The sequence below is a fragment of the Pogona vitticeps genome, chromosome 13 (genome assembly GCF_051106095.1).
Source record: "Pogona vitticeps strain Pit_001003342236 chromosome 13, PviZW2.1, whole genome shotgun sequence".
NCBI classification, from domain to species: Eukaryota; Metazoa; Chordata; class Lepidosauria; order Squamata; family Agamidae; genus Pogona; species Pogona vitticeps.
The window spans coordinates 21,378,750-21,394,984 of NC_135795.1; the positions used below are offsets into that span (position 1 = coordinate 21,378,750).

General features: G+C 62.1%; 1 protein-coding gene across 5 annotated transcripts; it reads left to right on the forward strand.

Annotated features, from left to right (window-relative positions):
• Positions 1 to 6,086: 6,086 nt before the first annotated feature.
• Positions 6,087 to 15,631, forward strand: TFAP4 (transcription factor AP-4). Of its 5 annotated transcripts, none has more exons than XM_072982998.2 (7): positions 6,090 to 6,521; positions 9,537 to 9,702; positions 10,847 to 10,945; positions 11,583 to 11,753; positions 12,177 to 12,299; positions 12,928 to 13,086; positions 14,057 to 15,631. In XM_072982998.2, exons 1-7 carry the CDS (start codon positions 6,433 to 6,435, stop codon positions 14,240 to 14,242), a joined length of 993 nt encoding a protein of 330 aa, XP_072839099.1. In that variant the 5' UTR covers positions 6,090 to 6,432; the 3' UTR covers positions 14,243 to 15,631. The 5 variants fall into 5 exon arrangements, with proteins under 5 accessions (XP_072839101.1, XP_072839099.1, XP_072839100.1 ...); XM_072982999.2 differs by having other exon boundaries at positions 6,091 to 6,521; positions 12,177 to 12,260; XM_072983001.2 differs by lacking the exon at positions 6,090 to 6,521 and adding an exon at positions 7,616 to 7,995.
• The last annotated feature ends 604 nt before the right edge of the window (positions 15,632 to 16,235 follow it).

Sequence of the window (16,235 nt, forward strand, 5' to 3'; positions counted from 1 at the left end):
GCGTTCCAGCGCCAAAGCCACTCTCTTTGCCCAGGGGGCACAATCATCCTCCACTGGAATGCGCTGGAATGAGGCAGCCGGTGGGGTCAGGGAGCTTCCCCCACCCCCTACCTGTGCTGGAGGGCAAGAGGGGGAAGCGCAGCTTCTTCCCCATTCAGCCCCCCCGCCCCCCAAGCTATGGAAAGCCAGCCAAATAATATTTATTTCCTAAGTGTTGTATTTTGGCAGCTGGGGAGGTGGAGATATGGGTGGGATCCATTGATTAAGTGGGCGCCTTGGGGCTGACTGGAGAGTAGGAAGGGGGTGGGGAGAGGGTCCAATTGGCTTCTGTGCCTCAGGGAGCAAAATACCTTGAGTCGGGCATCCTATGATTTCATAGTAAAAGGAAGAATCCATAATAGGGGTGGTGCCAACATACTCAGGATTTGCTCTGATTTCTTTGCCATCCTGGTATAAGAGGGTTCTCTGCAAGGCCACCCCCTCCCCACCGGGTCCCTGCCGTCTTCAGACCCTGCAGCTCCATCCATGGCCATCCTCGCTTGCAGGTAGCCGCCCGCAAAGGATCTCTGGCATGTTCAAGGGCAGCACAGGGGCTGGCCCCAGTTGGATGAGCCAGGATGCTAGTGGGTGGAGGGGGGGAGGGAAGAAATCTTCTCCATTTGGGTGAAGACCAGAGAGGTGGCCCCCAGGGTTTCCGAAAGGGTTTCTGGGCAGCAAAGCAGCATCTGCCCGTGGGCCAGCAGCTCCTGGCTCCCCGTTTGCTCAGAGTACGACCTTGCCCATATATGCCAACCTGGCTAGTTGTGACTTGGCTGTGGACTGGAGCTTCCACCTAGCTGTACGTGCCAGAACAGGAAACTGGCTGGGGGGTTGGTAGAGAAGGCTGCATCACACACCACACATCCCTTCTGACCTCTCTGCCCACCCCTGGACGGCTGCAGCTGCTTTTCTCTTGGCAACTTCTTGGGACCTGCTTCCTTGCCTGGCTTCCTTGCCCAGGGTTGGGAGAAGGGGGTGGGGGTACCATAAGACCCGTGAGCTTCCCCTGACCCCAACCTCCTCCTTTGTCCCTGGAGTATACAGACGGATGCCTGAGGAAGTGGACTTGTCCATGAAAGCTCACATTAAAAAATATTAAAGTTACTCTTTGAGGTGCCACCATGTTTTTGTCTCTTTAAAAAAAAAACTCTTTGTTTTTATTTTATTTTAACACTTGCACAGACCAACACAGCTACCCCTTCTGGAAACCAGACAATGTTTGCGGAAGTGCAGCAAACAGCCTTGCATTGAGGCCACCAGGACAGAACTCAGCAGAGGTTTGGCCTGGACGGTGTCTCCCCCCCCCCTCCGATGTTGGGCTTCTGCAGTCTTGCTCAGCCGGAGCACCCAAGCCTAGGTTTCCTCCAGATTGTGTTTCTTGGGACAACGAATATGCTCCTTTCTCTCACCTGGCCCAGCCACCCCTGTGAGTCCTCATTCCTCCACAGCCCTAAGCTCACTTCGCCAGTCTGGTGCGCTCGGCTGACATAATTACTGGAAATCCCCACATATGTCGAGCTGTTATTGCCACTTGTGGTGGCTGCTGGCTTCACAATATTGAGTCCAACTTGACACATTCTGATTTTTGCACAAGTGGAATTCTGAAGAAAGAAACCAGCACGAGCGCCTGAAATAGTTTGGAATGTTCTTTTAAAAACCTCAGAACTGCGAATGTACAAGAAAACGCAGCTGCAAAAAAAAAAAAAAAAAAAAAAAGTCGGGATGCACCGCCGGGAGGGAATGTGAAGCCGAAAGGAAAGGAAGCGGAACAGAACGGGGGGGGGGGGGCTGAGCAGTCCTTGCGGGGGGGGGACACCAACCTCTGGTCTCCACATATCATTGCTCTGTGGGGGAGGGGATGGCAGTGAGGATGATAGCAACAATTGGGTGTGATCAAGTCGGTTGTGACTCATGGCGAGCAACTCTTTCCAGAGTTTTCCAGCTAGAAAGTATTCAGAAGGGGTTTACCCTTCCTTTCTTCCGGGGCCACCCTGGAGCCACCGTGCAGCTGGCCTAAGGCTCCACAGGCTGGCTTTTCTCCCAGGACACACCGTGGGGAATCCAACGCCCAGCCTCTGGCTCCACAGCCAGGTACCTATCTCACTTCGCTATCGAGTGCTGGTGTTGATTGGGGGGGGGGAGTTTATGCTGGGTTTCAAATGCTTCAATCCTAGGACTGTGTCTCCCCAACTCCCCCCACCCTATCCCAGTTTTGCATAAAAGAGAGCCCGGCAGCAAGAAGAGGCCGGTGGGGTTTAGCAGTTCTGCCCACTCCTTTCAGCCTTGCAGAAGGACGAGAGGGGAGGGCCGAAAGGTTGTGAGGAAGCACCTGCATGGACACCCCCCCCCACCTTTCCTGCTGACACCTGGAGCTTGCGCACACACACACACACACACACACACACACAGAGAGAGAGAGAGAGAGAGAGAGAGAGAGAAACGATCTCTTCATCTTTCAGGTTCCACAAAACATTGGCTACCATTTTATGTGCTATGTGGGTCCTCAGTCTTTGCACAGTTGGGGGAGACCACAGAGGTGACCTTTTCTAGACAATTGGATTGCAGCTTCCACCAGGCCCAGCGAGCATAGGGATAGTGGGGGATGATGGGCTCTGGAGTCCATTGTTGTCTGGAGAGCCACAGGTTCTCCTTCCCGGTCCCAGCCCGTGCCAACCCCCAGCCACTCATCGGCCTGTGCTGTCGCTGCTGTCCACATCCAGGTCCTTGGGGAACGTTTCGGAAAAGTCTCCCAAGGTCCTGGCGGGAGGATTGCGGCTGCCCTTCCGCTGCACACGCTAGGCAGCAGAAGGTGGGTGCTGGGCAAAAGCCGTGGGGAAGGGACACACCTTGTCCTTCACCTGGAAAAGGTTTCCCTCTCTTCCTTTCCTACAGGACTTCGGCCCTGCCCGCCCACCCCCCACATCAGATGGTCCATACAGTAAACGGAACAAGAGAATGTATGAAAGCAATTTAAACAGGGTCAACACGAAGGCCAGCATCTCACGCCCACAACCCAGCCCCCAGACCAAGCTAGGACGGCTTACCACCTCTAAGGCCCACGTGAAGAGCCTGGCCCCAAACCGAGCCCACAGCCAAGGCCAGCTGAGTCTTGGAGGGGAAGCACCCCGGAAGCACCCCCCACTCCCCCACCCCTGCCTTGGAACATCAGAACCCAGAAGGTCTTCTCTTTCACTCAGGCCCTTCCCAGGGAGTCCGGCTCCCCAGAGGACGTTCCCTCTGGCTGACGGACCTCGAGAGAGGGGGGCTCCCTCGACCCTGAGGCTCTCGATCCCATCGCCCCCTGGACGGCCTCCCGCAGGATGTCTCTTTGGGCAGCGGAAGCCGTTCCCTGACATGCTGGTGTGCGGCGGCCTTCTCTCCAGGTCTCTCTCTGGCCTCCACATCCTGGAGCAGCCCCTGGGTGGATCCCAACTCCACAGAACTGCCTGGAAAGAGTGGGCCACCCTTTCCCCCAAACTGCCCGCCTGCCTCCTTTGGAGTCAAAGGAGAGCCCTGACGGCCTCGGCAGTGGGGAGAGGGGAGGGATAAAGAAACGGGGAGGGGACCGACTGCAGCCTTGGTGGGCCGCTGCCCGCTCCCTCTGGCTTTCAAGAGGGCAGGTGGGCCCTGTCACCCACGCAAGCGGCAGCCAGAAGTGCCTCCTATGCCCTGGCATGCTGGCACAGTGGGGCGGGGGGGGTGCTGGAGGGACTTGGGGGGGGGCTTCCTCCTTTGATGCAGAGGTGCCAGGCTACAGACCCTCAGCTCTGCTCCGAAAGAGACCCCTTTTACAATGCAGGGGCAGGGTGGCCTCATCTAGGGAACAGGGAGGCTGGAGGGCCCACTGAGTCCTGGAGCTGGTGACTCAGGGACGACCGGCAGCCAAAGGGATTTGCAAGAGCCGAGTCTCCTTTGGCTTCAAGGGGAGTTTCATGCCAACTGGGGTTTGACACCCACTCCCCCCCCCCCGAGTAGGGTGGTCCAGATGAAGGGAGTTGATGAAACCTGCAGGGAGACTTTGGAAAAGTGTTCCCTGGGGAGTCCTGTGGTACCCCAAGAGCTGACACATGGCCGGGGGCTTCCCGGGACCCACCAGAGTCCTTTTTTCTCAGGTGGATGAGAAATGGGGAGACACGTCCCAGAGACGGAGACCCCACTGCGGGGGAGAAAGAGCCCCAAGTGACTCTGGCCGCCTCCTGGCCCGGCCCTGGCGTTTGACAGAGGGAAGCTCCCGACTCTCTCGCATTGCAATGGCCAGGAATCCTAGTGGTGCATCATTGCGCAGTGTGGGAGCCGTGGGTTTCTCTGCCTCTGCTGCTACTGCAGATGGAGCGCCTGGCCTTGGCTACAAGGCACTCTGGCTGCCCTTTTATTTACTTAATATTCCTTGATTCCAGCATCTCCTGCAAGGGGGGGGTCAAGACAATCGGTGTGGCCCTTCTTCCTCCCCACTTGGTCCTCACAGCCCCCTGAGGTAGGTCAGGCTAAGAGGGAGCGACAGCTCCAAAGTTACTCAAGAGACAGCTGGCAGGTGGGGGCGGATCGGAAGCAGGAGCGCTCCGGTGAGAGGCCTTCCCTTTAACCGCTGGGCTATGCTACCTCTTGTTTACTCCTAGTTTGCTCCAGTGGGAAGCTGGGATCTGCACGCTGAAACTGCAAAATGTCTCTTCCTGAGGTGATGGATTGGGGGGGGGAGTTTAGTCCAACTTCCCTCACCCTTTATGCTCTCCGACTGCAGCAGCTGCTGGAGTTTTTGGACTACAAGTCCCATCAGAGCCAAAGGTATGATATGTGTCTCTGTCCAGCACAAGAGACCATGCTCGGGTTCTCGCTGGGGGTTGCTTGGAGCATCCGGCAGACGAGAGCCGGGCAGCGAAGTGGGGAAGGCAAGGGGCGGCTGACCGACACTTCCGGGGGGTCTTGGGGGCTCCCTTCAGGAGACGCGCCCAGCCACTGAAGATGGGGGAGGGGATTATTGAAAAAAGATTGACATTAGAGGAAAAGACAGAAAGAAAGGAAACTGTCAGTCAAATATATAAATTATTAATTCAGGCCGGACAGAATACACAAGGATTAAAAATACTGGGGCAGTATGATTTGGATAAGCCAGTAATAGGGGAAGAATGCAATAAAATGTGGGATCAAAGAATTATGAAGAACATGTCAATTGTTGAAAGAAAATAGGGAATTAATAGTAATAATGGTTAATTTTTGCAAGAAACAGGAAAAATGATAGTCAACTCAGTTTAGAGGAATGGTATGTATAGAGAACTATGGGATATGGCAATGAATGATAAATTGACATGTGATATGAAAATAAGAAGAGGCCTATCAAAAATAATGATTTTAAGAAAATATGGAGTGTATTCTTGGGATATGTATTTCGGAGAGGGAAGGGGTGTACACCAAGGGAAGAAACCATGAAGTTTTGGAGAGAAAACGGACTGAATGAAATTTAAAATATTATTACTGCTAGCCCTGGGGGTGACGGTGGCACTGGTGTATTATGTACAGTAATTGTATTTTATTGTGGTGTTATGTTGCTTAGGCCTGATGTTAGTTTAATAAATTTATTTTATGGGGGAGGGGGAGCGAGGAGGCTCCCCTCTTGCTGGGCCAGGCGTGGAAGTCGCGCTCCCCGGGAGAGGACGGAGCTGTCCCTCGCTGCCCGCCTGCAGCAGCGGAGACGCGGCGGGCACGTGGAGGGGGCGGCAGGGGGGGCCCGCACGTGTTCCGGATCAGGGCGCCGGGCACCCCCCACACACACACACACACAAGCACCGCGGCGGAGACCGGGAGCGCGTGCCCACCCTCCCCTCCCCTCCCGGGCCGTGCCAAGCCGTCAGCTGATGGGCCGCATCACCCGGCGGGGGTGGGGGGGGTGGGGGTGGCGGCGCAGGCGTCGGGCGGGCGTCGGGGCGCCGGGGGCGTCGGGGCCCGGGGGCGTCGGGGGGCGGGCGGGGGCCGGGGGCGGGGCGGGCGCGGGGCGGGCGGGCGGGGGGCGCGCGGGGGCGGCCGCGGGGCTCGGGGGCGGCGGCAAATAGTCCTTTGTTTACATGGGCCGGTGGCTGGCGGAGGAGGCGGCGCCGGCGGGGAGGGAGCGCTGCGCTCGCACCAGCTGTTTCCCGCCTTGAGCAGCAGCAGCGGCAGCGGCAGCAGCAGCAGCGACGAAGGGGAGGCGGAGGCGCGCGCGCACAGGAGCCGCACCGAGCCTGCACGGCTCGGCCCGACCCGGGGACGGCCCCGCTCCCCGCGCTCCCCGGCTCTCCCCCCCCTCCGCCCGCCCGCCCGCCCCCGCGCGCGCTCTCTCTCTCGGCCCGGCCCGGTCCCGGGCGCCCGCCTCCCTCCTTCCCTCCCTCCCTCCTTCCCTCCTTCGCGCCGCCCGGGCCGGGCATGGAGTACTTCATGGTGCCCGCGCAGAAGGTGCCTTCGCTGCAGCACTTCAGGAAATCCGAGAAGGAGGTGATCGGCGGGCTCTGCAGGTGAGCGCCCCGCGCCTGACCCGACGCCGCCGAGGGACGCTTGCTGCGGGGGGGGGGGGCGAAGGGAGAACCGCGCCAGACCTGGGGGGGGCGGCGGGGGCGGGCAGCCCTGATCCCGGGCGCGCGGGCGGGCGGACGGGGGGGGGGGACCCGGGGAAGGCAGGCAGGCAGGCAGGCAGGCCTCTGGCTGGCGGGCCGCGGACGGGCGCACGTGGGTCTGTTTGCAGGCGCAGCCAGCGGGCTTGCCCCGGCCACGCTGCCGCCTCCCTGGCCTCCCCGGGCGGGCTGCGGGCCAGGCGGGACTCTGGGAAGGGGGGGGGTTGGCCGGGCTCCGGGAGGGGGGTCTCGCCCGGGGAGGGGAGGGGGGCGTCGAGGGCGAAGGCGTGTAGCTGCTGGCCGGGGAGGCGGGCAGGCGGGCGGGCGCGCACCAGGCAGGGCAGCCATGCCGCCTCGCCCTGCGCTCCCTTCCTTCCTCCTCCTCCTCCTCGCCGCCGCCTTCCCGGGGTCTGGGGGGGGCGTCCCGGTGCCTCCTCCCCTCCGGTCCCCGGGGAGGGAGGGGACTGGCCGGCCAGCGGTTCCGGGGCTCCCTCCGCTCCCTCGCCCGCTTGCTCGCCCGCCCGCCGGCCGGCCGCGTGTTTACTGCGCCTGGTGCGGCGGCGGCGGCGGCGGCCGGGCCTGGCCGTGACTGTGCAGCCTCCGAAGGGGCGGGCCTCTCCTCCGCCGCGGGCTGCCGGGACATGTAGTGCGCGCCTCGGCCGGGCCACGCTGCGGCTCCCGCTTCGCACAAAGGCTGCCCGCCCGCCTCCCTCTCGGGCCCGCGGCCCCCGGCCTGCCTGCCTGCCTTGCCCGCTCCGGCCGCACGTGGCCGGGCAGGCGGAGGCCCCGGCGGGGAAAGGGCGCACCGCCTCGGGCCCCGCTCCGGGCCTGGTCTTTGTGCGGAGGGGCGCCTTCCGGGGAGGGGGGGTCCGGGCGGCGGCGGAGGAGAGGGGCTTTGGGGGCCGCCCCGAATCTTCCCCCCCAACCGTGCCTGGGCCAGAGGCGGCAGGGGAGGGGGGGGGAACCGGTCGCCAGGCGGGGAGAGACCGGCGCTGGCCTGGGGGGGGGGGTCGGGGGGTCGCCCCCTCTCCCAGCTGAGCTTCGGGCCCTTTGCACAGGAAGGGAAGCCCCCCCCATCCACCGTTCCCCGGGGAGAGAGAAGGGGATCGGTGGGCAGCCAAGCGAGCCCAGGAGGGTCCCGAGCGCCTGAGAGCCGGACACGTTTCCCTGAGCATTCCTGGAGCCCCCGCGCGCCCCCCCCCAAGCGACGGGAAAGTGGTGATGGCAGGAGCCCTCTGCCGCCTCCGCTGCCGCCTTCAAGGTGCCACAGGTCTCTTTGCCGTTTGACCTAGGGCTGCTGCCTGGCCGGCTGAAGTTGGACCCCAGGTAGAGGGGTCTCTGCCGGCTCCTTGCACACCTGGGAGAAAGGACCTGCCAGGTGGGGCCCCTGCAGCCGGCCAAGGGCTTCATCCTGTGGGGACAGGAAGGGTCGCACCACCCCCTGACTGTGTCCAGCGCCTCTTGTTTCAGGAGCTGAGCAGGGTCAGTTGGGGGTGGGCCTGTGGTGGTGGTGGGACCCCCAAGGGGGATGCCAGGGGCCCCCACGCAGGGCGAGGAGGGAGTCCTCCAGGAACCCTGGAAGGGCCGTGGCAGCCACTTGCTTCTTGTTGTATCCCAGGCCCAATGTTTGGTCATTGCTGCAGCAGCCACGATTCCGTGGTGGCGGCTGCTCCTCAGGGAACCCCTGGCCACGCTCCCCTTCTGGCCAGACCCCAAACCACAGGGCCCCCCCCACCTGCCTGGTCAGCTCAAAGGTCTGCCCCTTCGGCCACACGCTGGCAGACACTACCCTGGCGTTCAGCTCAGTAGGATTTGCAGGGTCCAGGGGTTGAAGACAGAGAGGAACTTTTCAGAGACTCAAGGGTTGCCTGAAAGCGGGGGAGGGGGGGGCTCTTCCCTCGCTGTGCTCTGGCCCAAGTACAACAGGTTGCTCAGGCTGGTTGGTTTAAGAGCCTGCTTCACCAGAGTGGCGGCGGCGGCGGCAGCACCAACAACAATCGCGGGAAGGCGCCCGCCTCTCCTTCTGGTCTCTTTGGCTTCTCTCGAAAACCTCCTCCTTTCCTTGACATGGGGAAAAGGGGGGCCTGCGCTTCGGGGCAGCAACAGTGACTCAAAGCATCACGGCGACACAGCCAGGCGTCTCCGGGCTCTGCCAGGGCTCCTGACCCCTACGACGGCTGCCGCCCCACTGCAGAGTCTTCATGAAATGCCAAAGGCCCCCAAAGAACCATCGCTTAGCTCTCCATCACATTTCTCTTCCCGTCTGGGGACCCACAGTATTTAAGGACTGGCAGGCTCAGCCCCCCCCCCCCCCGATGCTTGACGTTGGTCTTTGCAGTGGGGCAGAGTTTTCTGGGCCTGGGCCTCTGTAGGAACATTTTGAAAAAAATTCAGAGAAGCTGCTTGTGCCAGGGAACACTTTTAAGGGTGCCACAGGGCTCTTTGAAATGGTGTGAATACTTTGGTTTGCCACGTTGTCGCAGCCCACGAGCCCAGCCCCCCCCGGTCTCCCAGACAGGCTCCCTCAGCCAGCGGGCCCTTGTCCAAAGCCTGAGGGCCGTGGGCCGGTTGTCCACAGAAGCCCATCTTCTCAGCCATTTGGCTGGTCTGGCAAGGAAAGGGGGGGGGGGTCGTGCTGGGGCAGAGGGGACTGGAGCCTGTCTTCTGCCCCATCCCTGGGCCTGCCCACCTGGCTCGGTGGGTTGGAGGCTGGGGCTGCTTCCCAGACCTGTTGAGGCCAGGGCCGTGGGGGAGAGGCCCTGAGCCAGGCGCCTCCGGGGACTCGGGATCAGAGCTGGGTTAACAGTCTGGCTGCCGCTGTGGGCGAGGGTGACAGGTGGGGTGGGGGAGAGTGGGGCAGACATCCTGGCTGGAAGACCTTTCTCCACCTGACCGCCTGTCCTGTCCGTCCGCCTGCAGCTTGGCCAACATCCCACTCACCCCCGAGACCCAAAGGGACCAGGAGCGGCGGATACGCAGGGAGATCGCCAACAGCAATGAGCGTCGGCGCATGCAGAGCATCAACGCCGGCTTCCAGTCCTTGAAAACGCTCATCCCGCATACAGACGGCGAGAAGCTCAGCAAGGTGAGGAGGGGCCGGGGAGCCCCCCCCACCCCCCCAGGGCTGGAGGGCCTGCGGTGTCCTGGTGGGGCACCTTCTGAGCCTGGGGGGGGGGGAGGACCTCCTTCTGCCACCTTTCAGCCTCCCCCAGGCGGAGGATGAGGGGCTCCTGGGGCGAGGCAGGGGGCGACAGCCTTCTCGGGGGTCATGGTGAAAGAGGCCCTTGCGGTTGGGCATCTTGACCAGGAGGAGGCGCTTTAGAGCCACGGGGTGCCCGTCCTGCTGGCCGCCGGCCTTCTCAGGCTTGCCTTTCCCCCGGGAACGCAGCACCCACGGGATGAGACCCGAGATCCCCCCGCCGGGCCCAGATGAGGAAGGAAGCAAGAGAGCCGGTCCACCGGGTCCGTTCCTGCTGCAAAGGGAGGGGAGGGAGCCCCCAGGAGCCCCCGGTTGGGGTCGGGCTCTCAGGCTTGTTCACAGCCACCCGGGGGGGGTCTCTCAGGAGGAAGGGGGAGCCGTGCCAGGAAGAAAAAGGGGTCAGGATGAGTGGAGGGTGGCGGAGGGAGGGGGCACTCTAAAAAGATCTCTGCCCCCCATGGGGACAGACAGATCTAGAGCTTGGTGAAAATGGCAGCCCGGGGGTCGGCTCCTGTGAGCCAGGCAGCTTCCGCCCGAAAGGAGGCAGAGGGGCTCCTGCGGCTGCTTTTGGACAGACCCGTTCCGACTGCACGGCCTCTGGAGGAGGGGAGGGTGCTTTCCTCTGCCCCCCAATGGCTGGAGTGGAGAGCCCGAGCCGGGGGGGGGGGTGACGGCCACCAGGACGGGCGGTGCCAGGCGGGGTGGAGACGTCCTGGGCCAGGTGCAGGGTTGCGCTCTGGGCCTCCTGGGCCTGGGGAAGGGGCAACATAAATGGGCCTTCTCCCGGCCCGAATCCATGTGGCTCTGCATGGGCCAGAACGGGCCCTCCGTGCGCTGGGAGTGCTTGTGGGTCTTGCTGTTATATGTGGGGAGACGGGGGCCCTCCACGTGGCTCCAAGGGTCTCTGACTTGGCTCAGCTCTCCCCAAGGACGGGCTAGCAGGAGAGGCGGGCGGCTTGGGAGGGTCGATGTGACTAGGAGCGTGCGCACACGCGGAGACACGGCGGCTTTTCCCTCTCGCCCCTCTCAGGCAGCGATCCTTCAGCAGACGGCCGAGTACATCTTCTCCTTGGAGCAGGAGAAGACGCGGCTGCTGCAGCAGAACGCCCAGCTCAAGCGGTTCATCCAGGTAGCGCTTGCCGGCTTGGGGGGGGGTCGCGGCTCTGGGGCCCAGAGGGGCTCTCGTGAAACCAGGGTAGCGGTTCCAACAATCTGCAGGCGACATGGGAGGGGGTGGCCCCACGAATAGGGGATAAAACAGCGGTGCAAGACATGCAAACCGTCTGATTTAATCTGGCAACTTAAACTGGGCAAGGGAAAGGGCAAATCCTGACCCCGGCGTGAAACGGCCTGAGAGACGAGGCCCAGTTAATCCTCATTCCGCACAGAGCTGAGGCTCTCCAGGGGTTAGTTTGCAAGCTGCGTGTCTCCTTTGTGGCCCCCCCCCCTCCTTCCTTCCTTCCAACTCCCCCCCCCCCCCCCGCGGCTGGTTCTCTTGGGTGCTTTCCCTCCTCTTCCTCAGGGAAGACCAGCCCTCCTCTCCCCCCCCCCCAGGCTGGGAGGCCAATTCTGTGACTTGTCTTCCCCCAAGGGTTTTTTTGGGGGGGGGCGGAAGGCTGAGCTTCTGCACCCCACCCTCCCCACGGGTGCCCCGAGTGGCCATCGCGGTGTCTGCCCCCTCCCGCGCGCCTCCATCCATTTCTCGGAGCAAGGAAGCGTGGTCCGATGGGGCCACTTCCGCTCCCTAACCCCGAGTCCCTCGCCAGGAATTCAGCGGCTCCTCTCCCAAGCGGCGGAGGGCGGAGGACAAAGACGAGGGCATCGGCTCGCCGGACATCTGGGAGGACGAGAAGGCTGAGGACCTGCGCCGGGAGATGATCGAGCTCCGGCAGCAGCTGGACAAGGAGCGCTCGGTCCGCATGATGCTGGAGGAGCAGGTGAGGAGCCGGCGGGAGGGCTTTGGAGAAGGGCGGGGGGGGGGTCAGGCCGGTGCGGCAGGAGAAGGGGTGCCCATGTGAGGCCAGCTTGCCCACCTCCCCCTTGGACCCTCGGCTAGCCAAAGGCAGGAAGGGCGGCCTCCGGTGCAGGTTTTGTAAGGGCAGGCCCAACGGGGGCACCTGTTTCCCCGGGAGGGGGCTCTCTGACAAATCCAGGCCCTGCAGGTGTAGGGAGGTGGTGGGTTGGGGTGCTAAGGAGAGAATGCTGTGCACCCCAGGGTGTGGGGGGACGCGCAAAGGGCCGGGCAGGCTCTAAGGGGCGGTATGTCCCCTTGTGTGTGTGTGGGGGGGAAGGAGGCGTGGAGGGCCTTTCCCAGCCAGTGACGGGGGTGGCCTCTGCCTTCTCTGCCTGGGGTCTGGCAGGTGCGCTCGCTGGAGGCCCACATGTACCCGGAGAAGCTGAAAGTGATCGCTCAGCAGGTGCAGCTGCAACAACAGCAGGAACAGGTGAGGCTGCTGCACCGGGAGAAGCAGAGCCACGCCCAGGTGAGTGGGCGCCGCCCGCTCCTGCCTCTCAGGCCCCCGGCCCCTCCCTCCCGAGCCTGCTCGGTCCCCCTTGGCGGCCCCGATCTCGCGTGTTCGTCTCAGGTGAGATGCCGTGGCACGGTGGCCAAGGGACGTCGTCCTTAGTGTTTCCTTCTGGGCGCCTGGGGAGCATCTGGGCCCCCTTCTTTTGCCCCTGGGGAGCCCTGCGGCTCAGGGCCCGCCTCCCACAGGGCACTGCCTTTGAGCCATGATGGAAAGAGGAACGAAAGAGATACCCGAACGCACGGCTTTTTGGGGTGTGGATTCTGTCAGGCGTGTTGTAGTTGGAAGTGGCAGCCGAGAGGAAGAGGGACAAGAGGCCCACCTGGTTCTCTTGTCCGCCTGGCCTGTGCCGTCCCCGGTGGTGGTCAGAGACCATCACAAGTAGCGGGGGGGTGGCGAGAGTGTGGGTGGAGCTGGGCAAGAGAGGCGGGTGGTCTTCTCGTCCTCACTCTAGCCGCCCGCCTGGCTCTCCCCACCCCCTCCGCCCATCTGTCCCCGGCATCGTCGTCGTCCTGCGCTCCCTCTCCCTTGTCTCCCAACAGGTAACAGGGACTCTCTCTCTCTCTCTCTCTCTTTCCTCCCCCAGCTCTTGCCCATGCATGGCCCCCCCGCGCCCACCCACCACCCGACTGTGATCGTGCCTGCGCCCCCGCCTTCGCACCACGTCACGGTGGTGACCATGGGCCCCTCCTCTGTGATCAACACTATCTCCACGTCCAGGCAGAATCTGGACACAATCGTTCAGGTGAGTGTGTGTGTGGGGGGGGGACCAGGGGGGGCCTTGGGTGCTGCCTGCCTGGTCATCTTTCCAGTTTTGTCCTTCACGTGTCTTTTTAACCCTGCTCGTGACGCTGGGGAAGAAAAGTGTCGCTGGTTTGCTTTTCAGTGGAAGGAACTTGCTGGTTGGCCCTTTTCGGGAGGGGGGGAGAAGACATTTCTTCGGGGGTGGGGGGATGGCTTTGGAATTCACCTGGCCTTGGGAAAGTACCCCCCACGAGGATTTAAGAGAGACAGACCTCGGCTCTCCTCCAGTCCTCTGGCATTTCTGCCGGAGCCAGTTGGCCCGCCTTTCAGATGCTTTTGCTGTTGTAAGTAGTTGGGGGGCGGGGGTGGGGGCTGCCTCCCCCATTGCGGAGGGTCCTTGAATCTGTGGGGAAGAGAGAGAAGGGGAAGTGCCCCCTCCCGCAGACACACAGATGCACTTTTCTTAACAGCACTGTCTGTGAATTTTCACAAGAGTCCCCTCCTGCTCTATAGCATAAGGTTTGCCATGTGGCTTCTCAAAATTAAATCTGCATTTTAAAAAACCCCCAGGCAACCATTTTAATACGGGACACGGAGTGTTGGACCTGAACCAGCACCCATCAAGGACAGAAACTGAAATTGACGGCAACCCCAGTGTTAAAGCTTGTCAAAACCGAGAGGCCTTCTTGGCGTGCCCCAAAGTCTGCAGCGGTGGTGCCAGGGGAGGCCCCCCCCCAGGGTGTCAGTACCGGATGGGGGATCACCAGCTGCCTCTTTCTTTGTGGGGGGGGCACTTGGAAAAGGGCATGAGAAGCAGACCTGTCCTGGCCTCACGCCCCTTGAGGGGTCTGTGGACTATTCTGGGGGGCAGGATGCGTGTATCCCCCCCACCCCCCGCAGACCTGCTCAGAGTTCCAGTGGCCGGCCCCGCCTGCCTCACGCCCTCCTGCCCTCTCCTCTTTCCCCTGCAGGCAATCCAGCACATTGAGGGGACGCAGGACAAGCAGCTGCTGGAGGACGAGGAGCAGCGCCGGCGGGCTGTGATCGTGACCCCCGCCCGGGCCGGCCTGGACCCGTCGAACTCGGACACGGCCTCCGACTCGGAGGGGGAAGACAGCGAGGCCGCCATGGAGCACAGCAAGGCCGAGATGCCCTGACCCCCGCCTGGCAGCGGGGGGGGCTGGGGTGTGGGCGGTGGCAGCGAGGCATGGGGGGGCAAGGGGACTCGGAAGAAAGATTTGGAAAATTTTTACAAAATAGCAGGAGATTTGGGTCTCTTTTGTGACCTTCCAATACTGTAAACGGGGGGGGCGTTCGAATCCAAACGAGCCGAGGGCGCCCTTTCGCTGTGTCTGCCTCTCCCTCTCCCTCTCTTTCTTCAGTTCAAAGTTGAGCCAGGGGTTAGGGGTGGAAAATGGGGGCATGGTGCGGTTTAGGGGGCCTGTCGCGTCTGGCCCCGGGGGGGGGCACAGGCCAGGGCTCAGCACTAAAGGACCCATAGGATGAAATTGGCCTGCAGGCTTTTATCAGTTGCCTCCAGTGCTGTCATGGCAGTGCGTGCCTGGTCCTCATGGAAACACGCACCCCCCCCAGCGCCCCCACCCCCGTGAGACACCTTGACTTTGCTCATCTCTTCCCCCCTCCCTCCCTCTCTTCCCCTCCCACTGGCTGTGGGGGCTTTGTTTCCTCCTCTTTTGTGTGTGTGTGTGTGGGGGGGTCCTGTGAAGGTTCCCAGTTCAGGGGGGAGGCCTTCCTTCAGAGCCTGGGGCCAAGGAGGATGCTCAACTGGTGAAGCAGTTAGTCCTGAATCTGGGTGGGGGGTGGGGAGGGGGTGGGCTCAGTCAAAAAAAGGGGGGGAGGGTTCTCTGCCATGGCCAGTCTCGGGACCTCCAGTGGACACGCCGGCCGCCTTGCTTGGCCGCCCCGCCTGATCTTTGAGCTCTCCTTCCTCCTCAGGGGCTCCTTCTGATCTCACACCTTCCCCTCGGCCCGGCCCAGGGATGCGGGCGGGGGGGGGAAGGAAGAGGGAAACCCCCCCTTCTTTAAAACCGCGCAACTTGAGAGGGTGAAGGTCCGTGTTTGTGCCCCTCCTGAAATCTACGCTGGGCCTTTCCCTCCCTTTTTTTGAAGCACTTAATTGATCCTGAGGGTCCGGCCGACCACAAGAGCATTCCCTGATCTGTGATGGTTGCTTTCTGTTGCGTGTTCTGCTCCCCCCCCGCCTCCCCCTCCCCAACACCCACCCAGTTGGGCTAGAGGTGGTCAAGAAGGCCAGCGCTGTTTAGGGCCGGTGGGTATTTGGTAGGTCCCCGTCCCTCCCCCCCCCACTCCTCCCCTGCCCAAAGCTGCTCCTCCGTTGGTTTGTTCGTTCTTTCCAGGGTTGTTTGGTTTTTTTGTATGGGTTTTTTTGTTTTGTTTTCTGTTTTTTTTACAATTTTTGGGTCTTCGTGTTCATTGAGATGCTATTATATTTTGTTAAGAAAGTGGGGAAAATGAGGCTTGTGCCTTTGTAAAGAAACAAAATAAAGTTTGTACTTTGTTTTTTAGACGTTTGCAAGTCAGATTTGTGGGATGGGGGGTTGGGGTTTATGGGGGTCACTGGCCCCCCACCTCTCCCTCCAGCAAAGAGCAGCTCTACCTCTCTGGGACGGACCCTCCCCCCCCCCCCCATGTCTGCTGGAAAACCTTAGAAAATAATAACATTTTGCCAGTACTGTAGTTCTGACTTGGCTCCACCTTTAAAGAGGGTACTGTATTTGAACGTAGTCTTCGTTGCCTGTCTTTTTCGGGATGCCCACCAGAGGGAGCCCTTCCGGAACGCCAGACCTGCCAAGGGAGGACAATCAGCAAACCCCCCCCCCCAACCCTGCCACCAGGGGCTCAGAGGAAGGCCGTGGGGTGAATGCTAAGCAGGCTCCCCCCCTGCTCGTGGGTGGAGGTGGAGGGGGGGGCCTTACAGCCGGTGGGAGGAAGCTTCGTGGGAAAAGTCGGTGTGTCGGGCAAAGACCGCCTGCCACTCCGAGCGCGTCAGCTGGCCGGTGGGCCCTTGGACCTGGCCGGGGAATCCCAGGAGGCTCCCTTCACGGGGGGGGGGGAGCTTATGGCCACCTTGGTGCCCCTGGAGGTGCTGCCTTGTGCAGGAGGGCTCGC

Bases quoted from the DNA above. Each gene is read 5' to 3' on its own strand.
- TFAP4 (XM_072982998.2), top strand. From the start codon at position 6,433: ATGGAGTACTTCATGGTGCCCGCGCAGAAGGTGCCTTCGCTGCAGCAC. The intron at 9,703-10,846 runs GTGAGGAGGGGC...CGCCCCTCTCAG, and splicing joins ACGGCGAGAAGCTCAGCAAG to GCAGCGATCCTTCAGCAGAC. The intron at 13,087-14,056 runs GTGAGTGTGTGT...TTTCCCCTGCAG, and splicing joins ATCTGGACACAATCGTTCAG to GCAATCCAGCACATTGAGGG.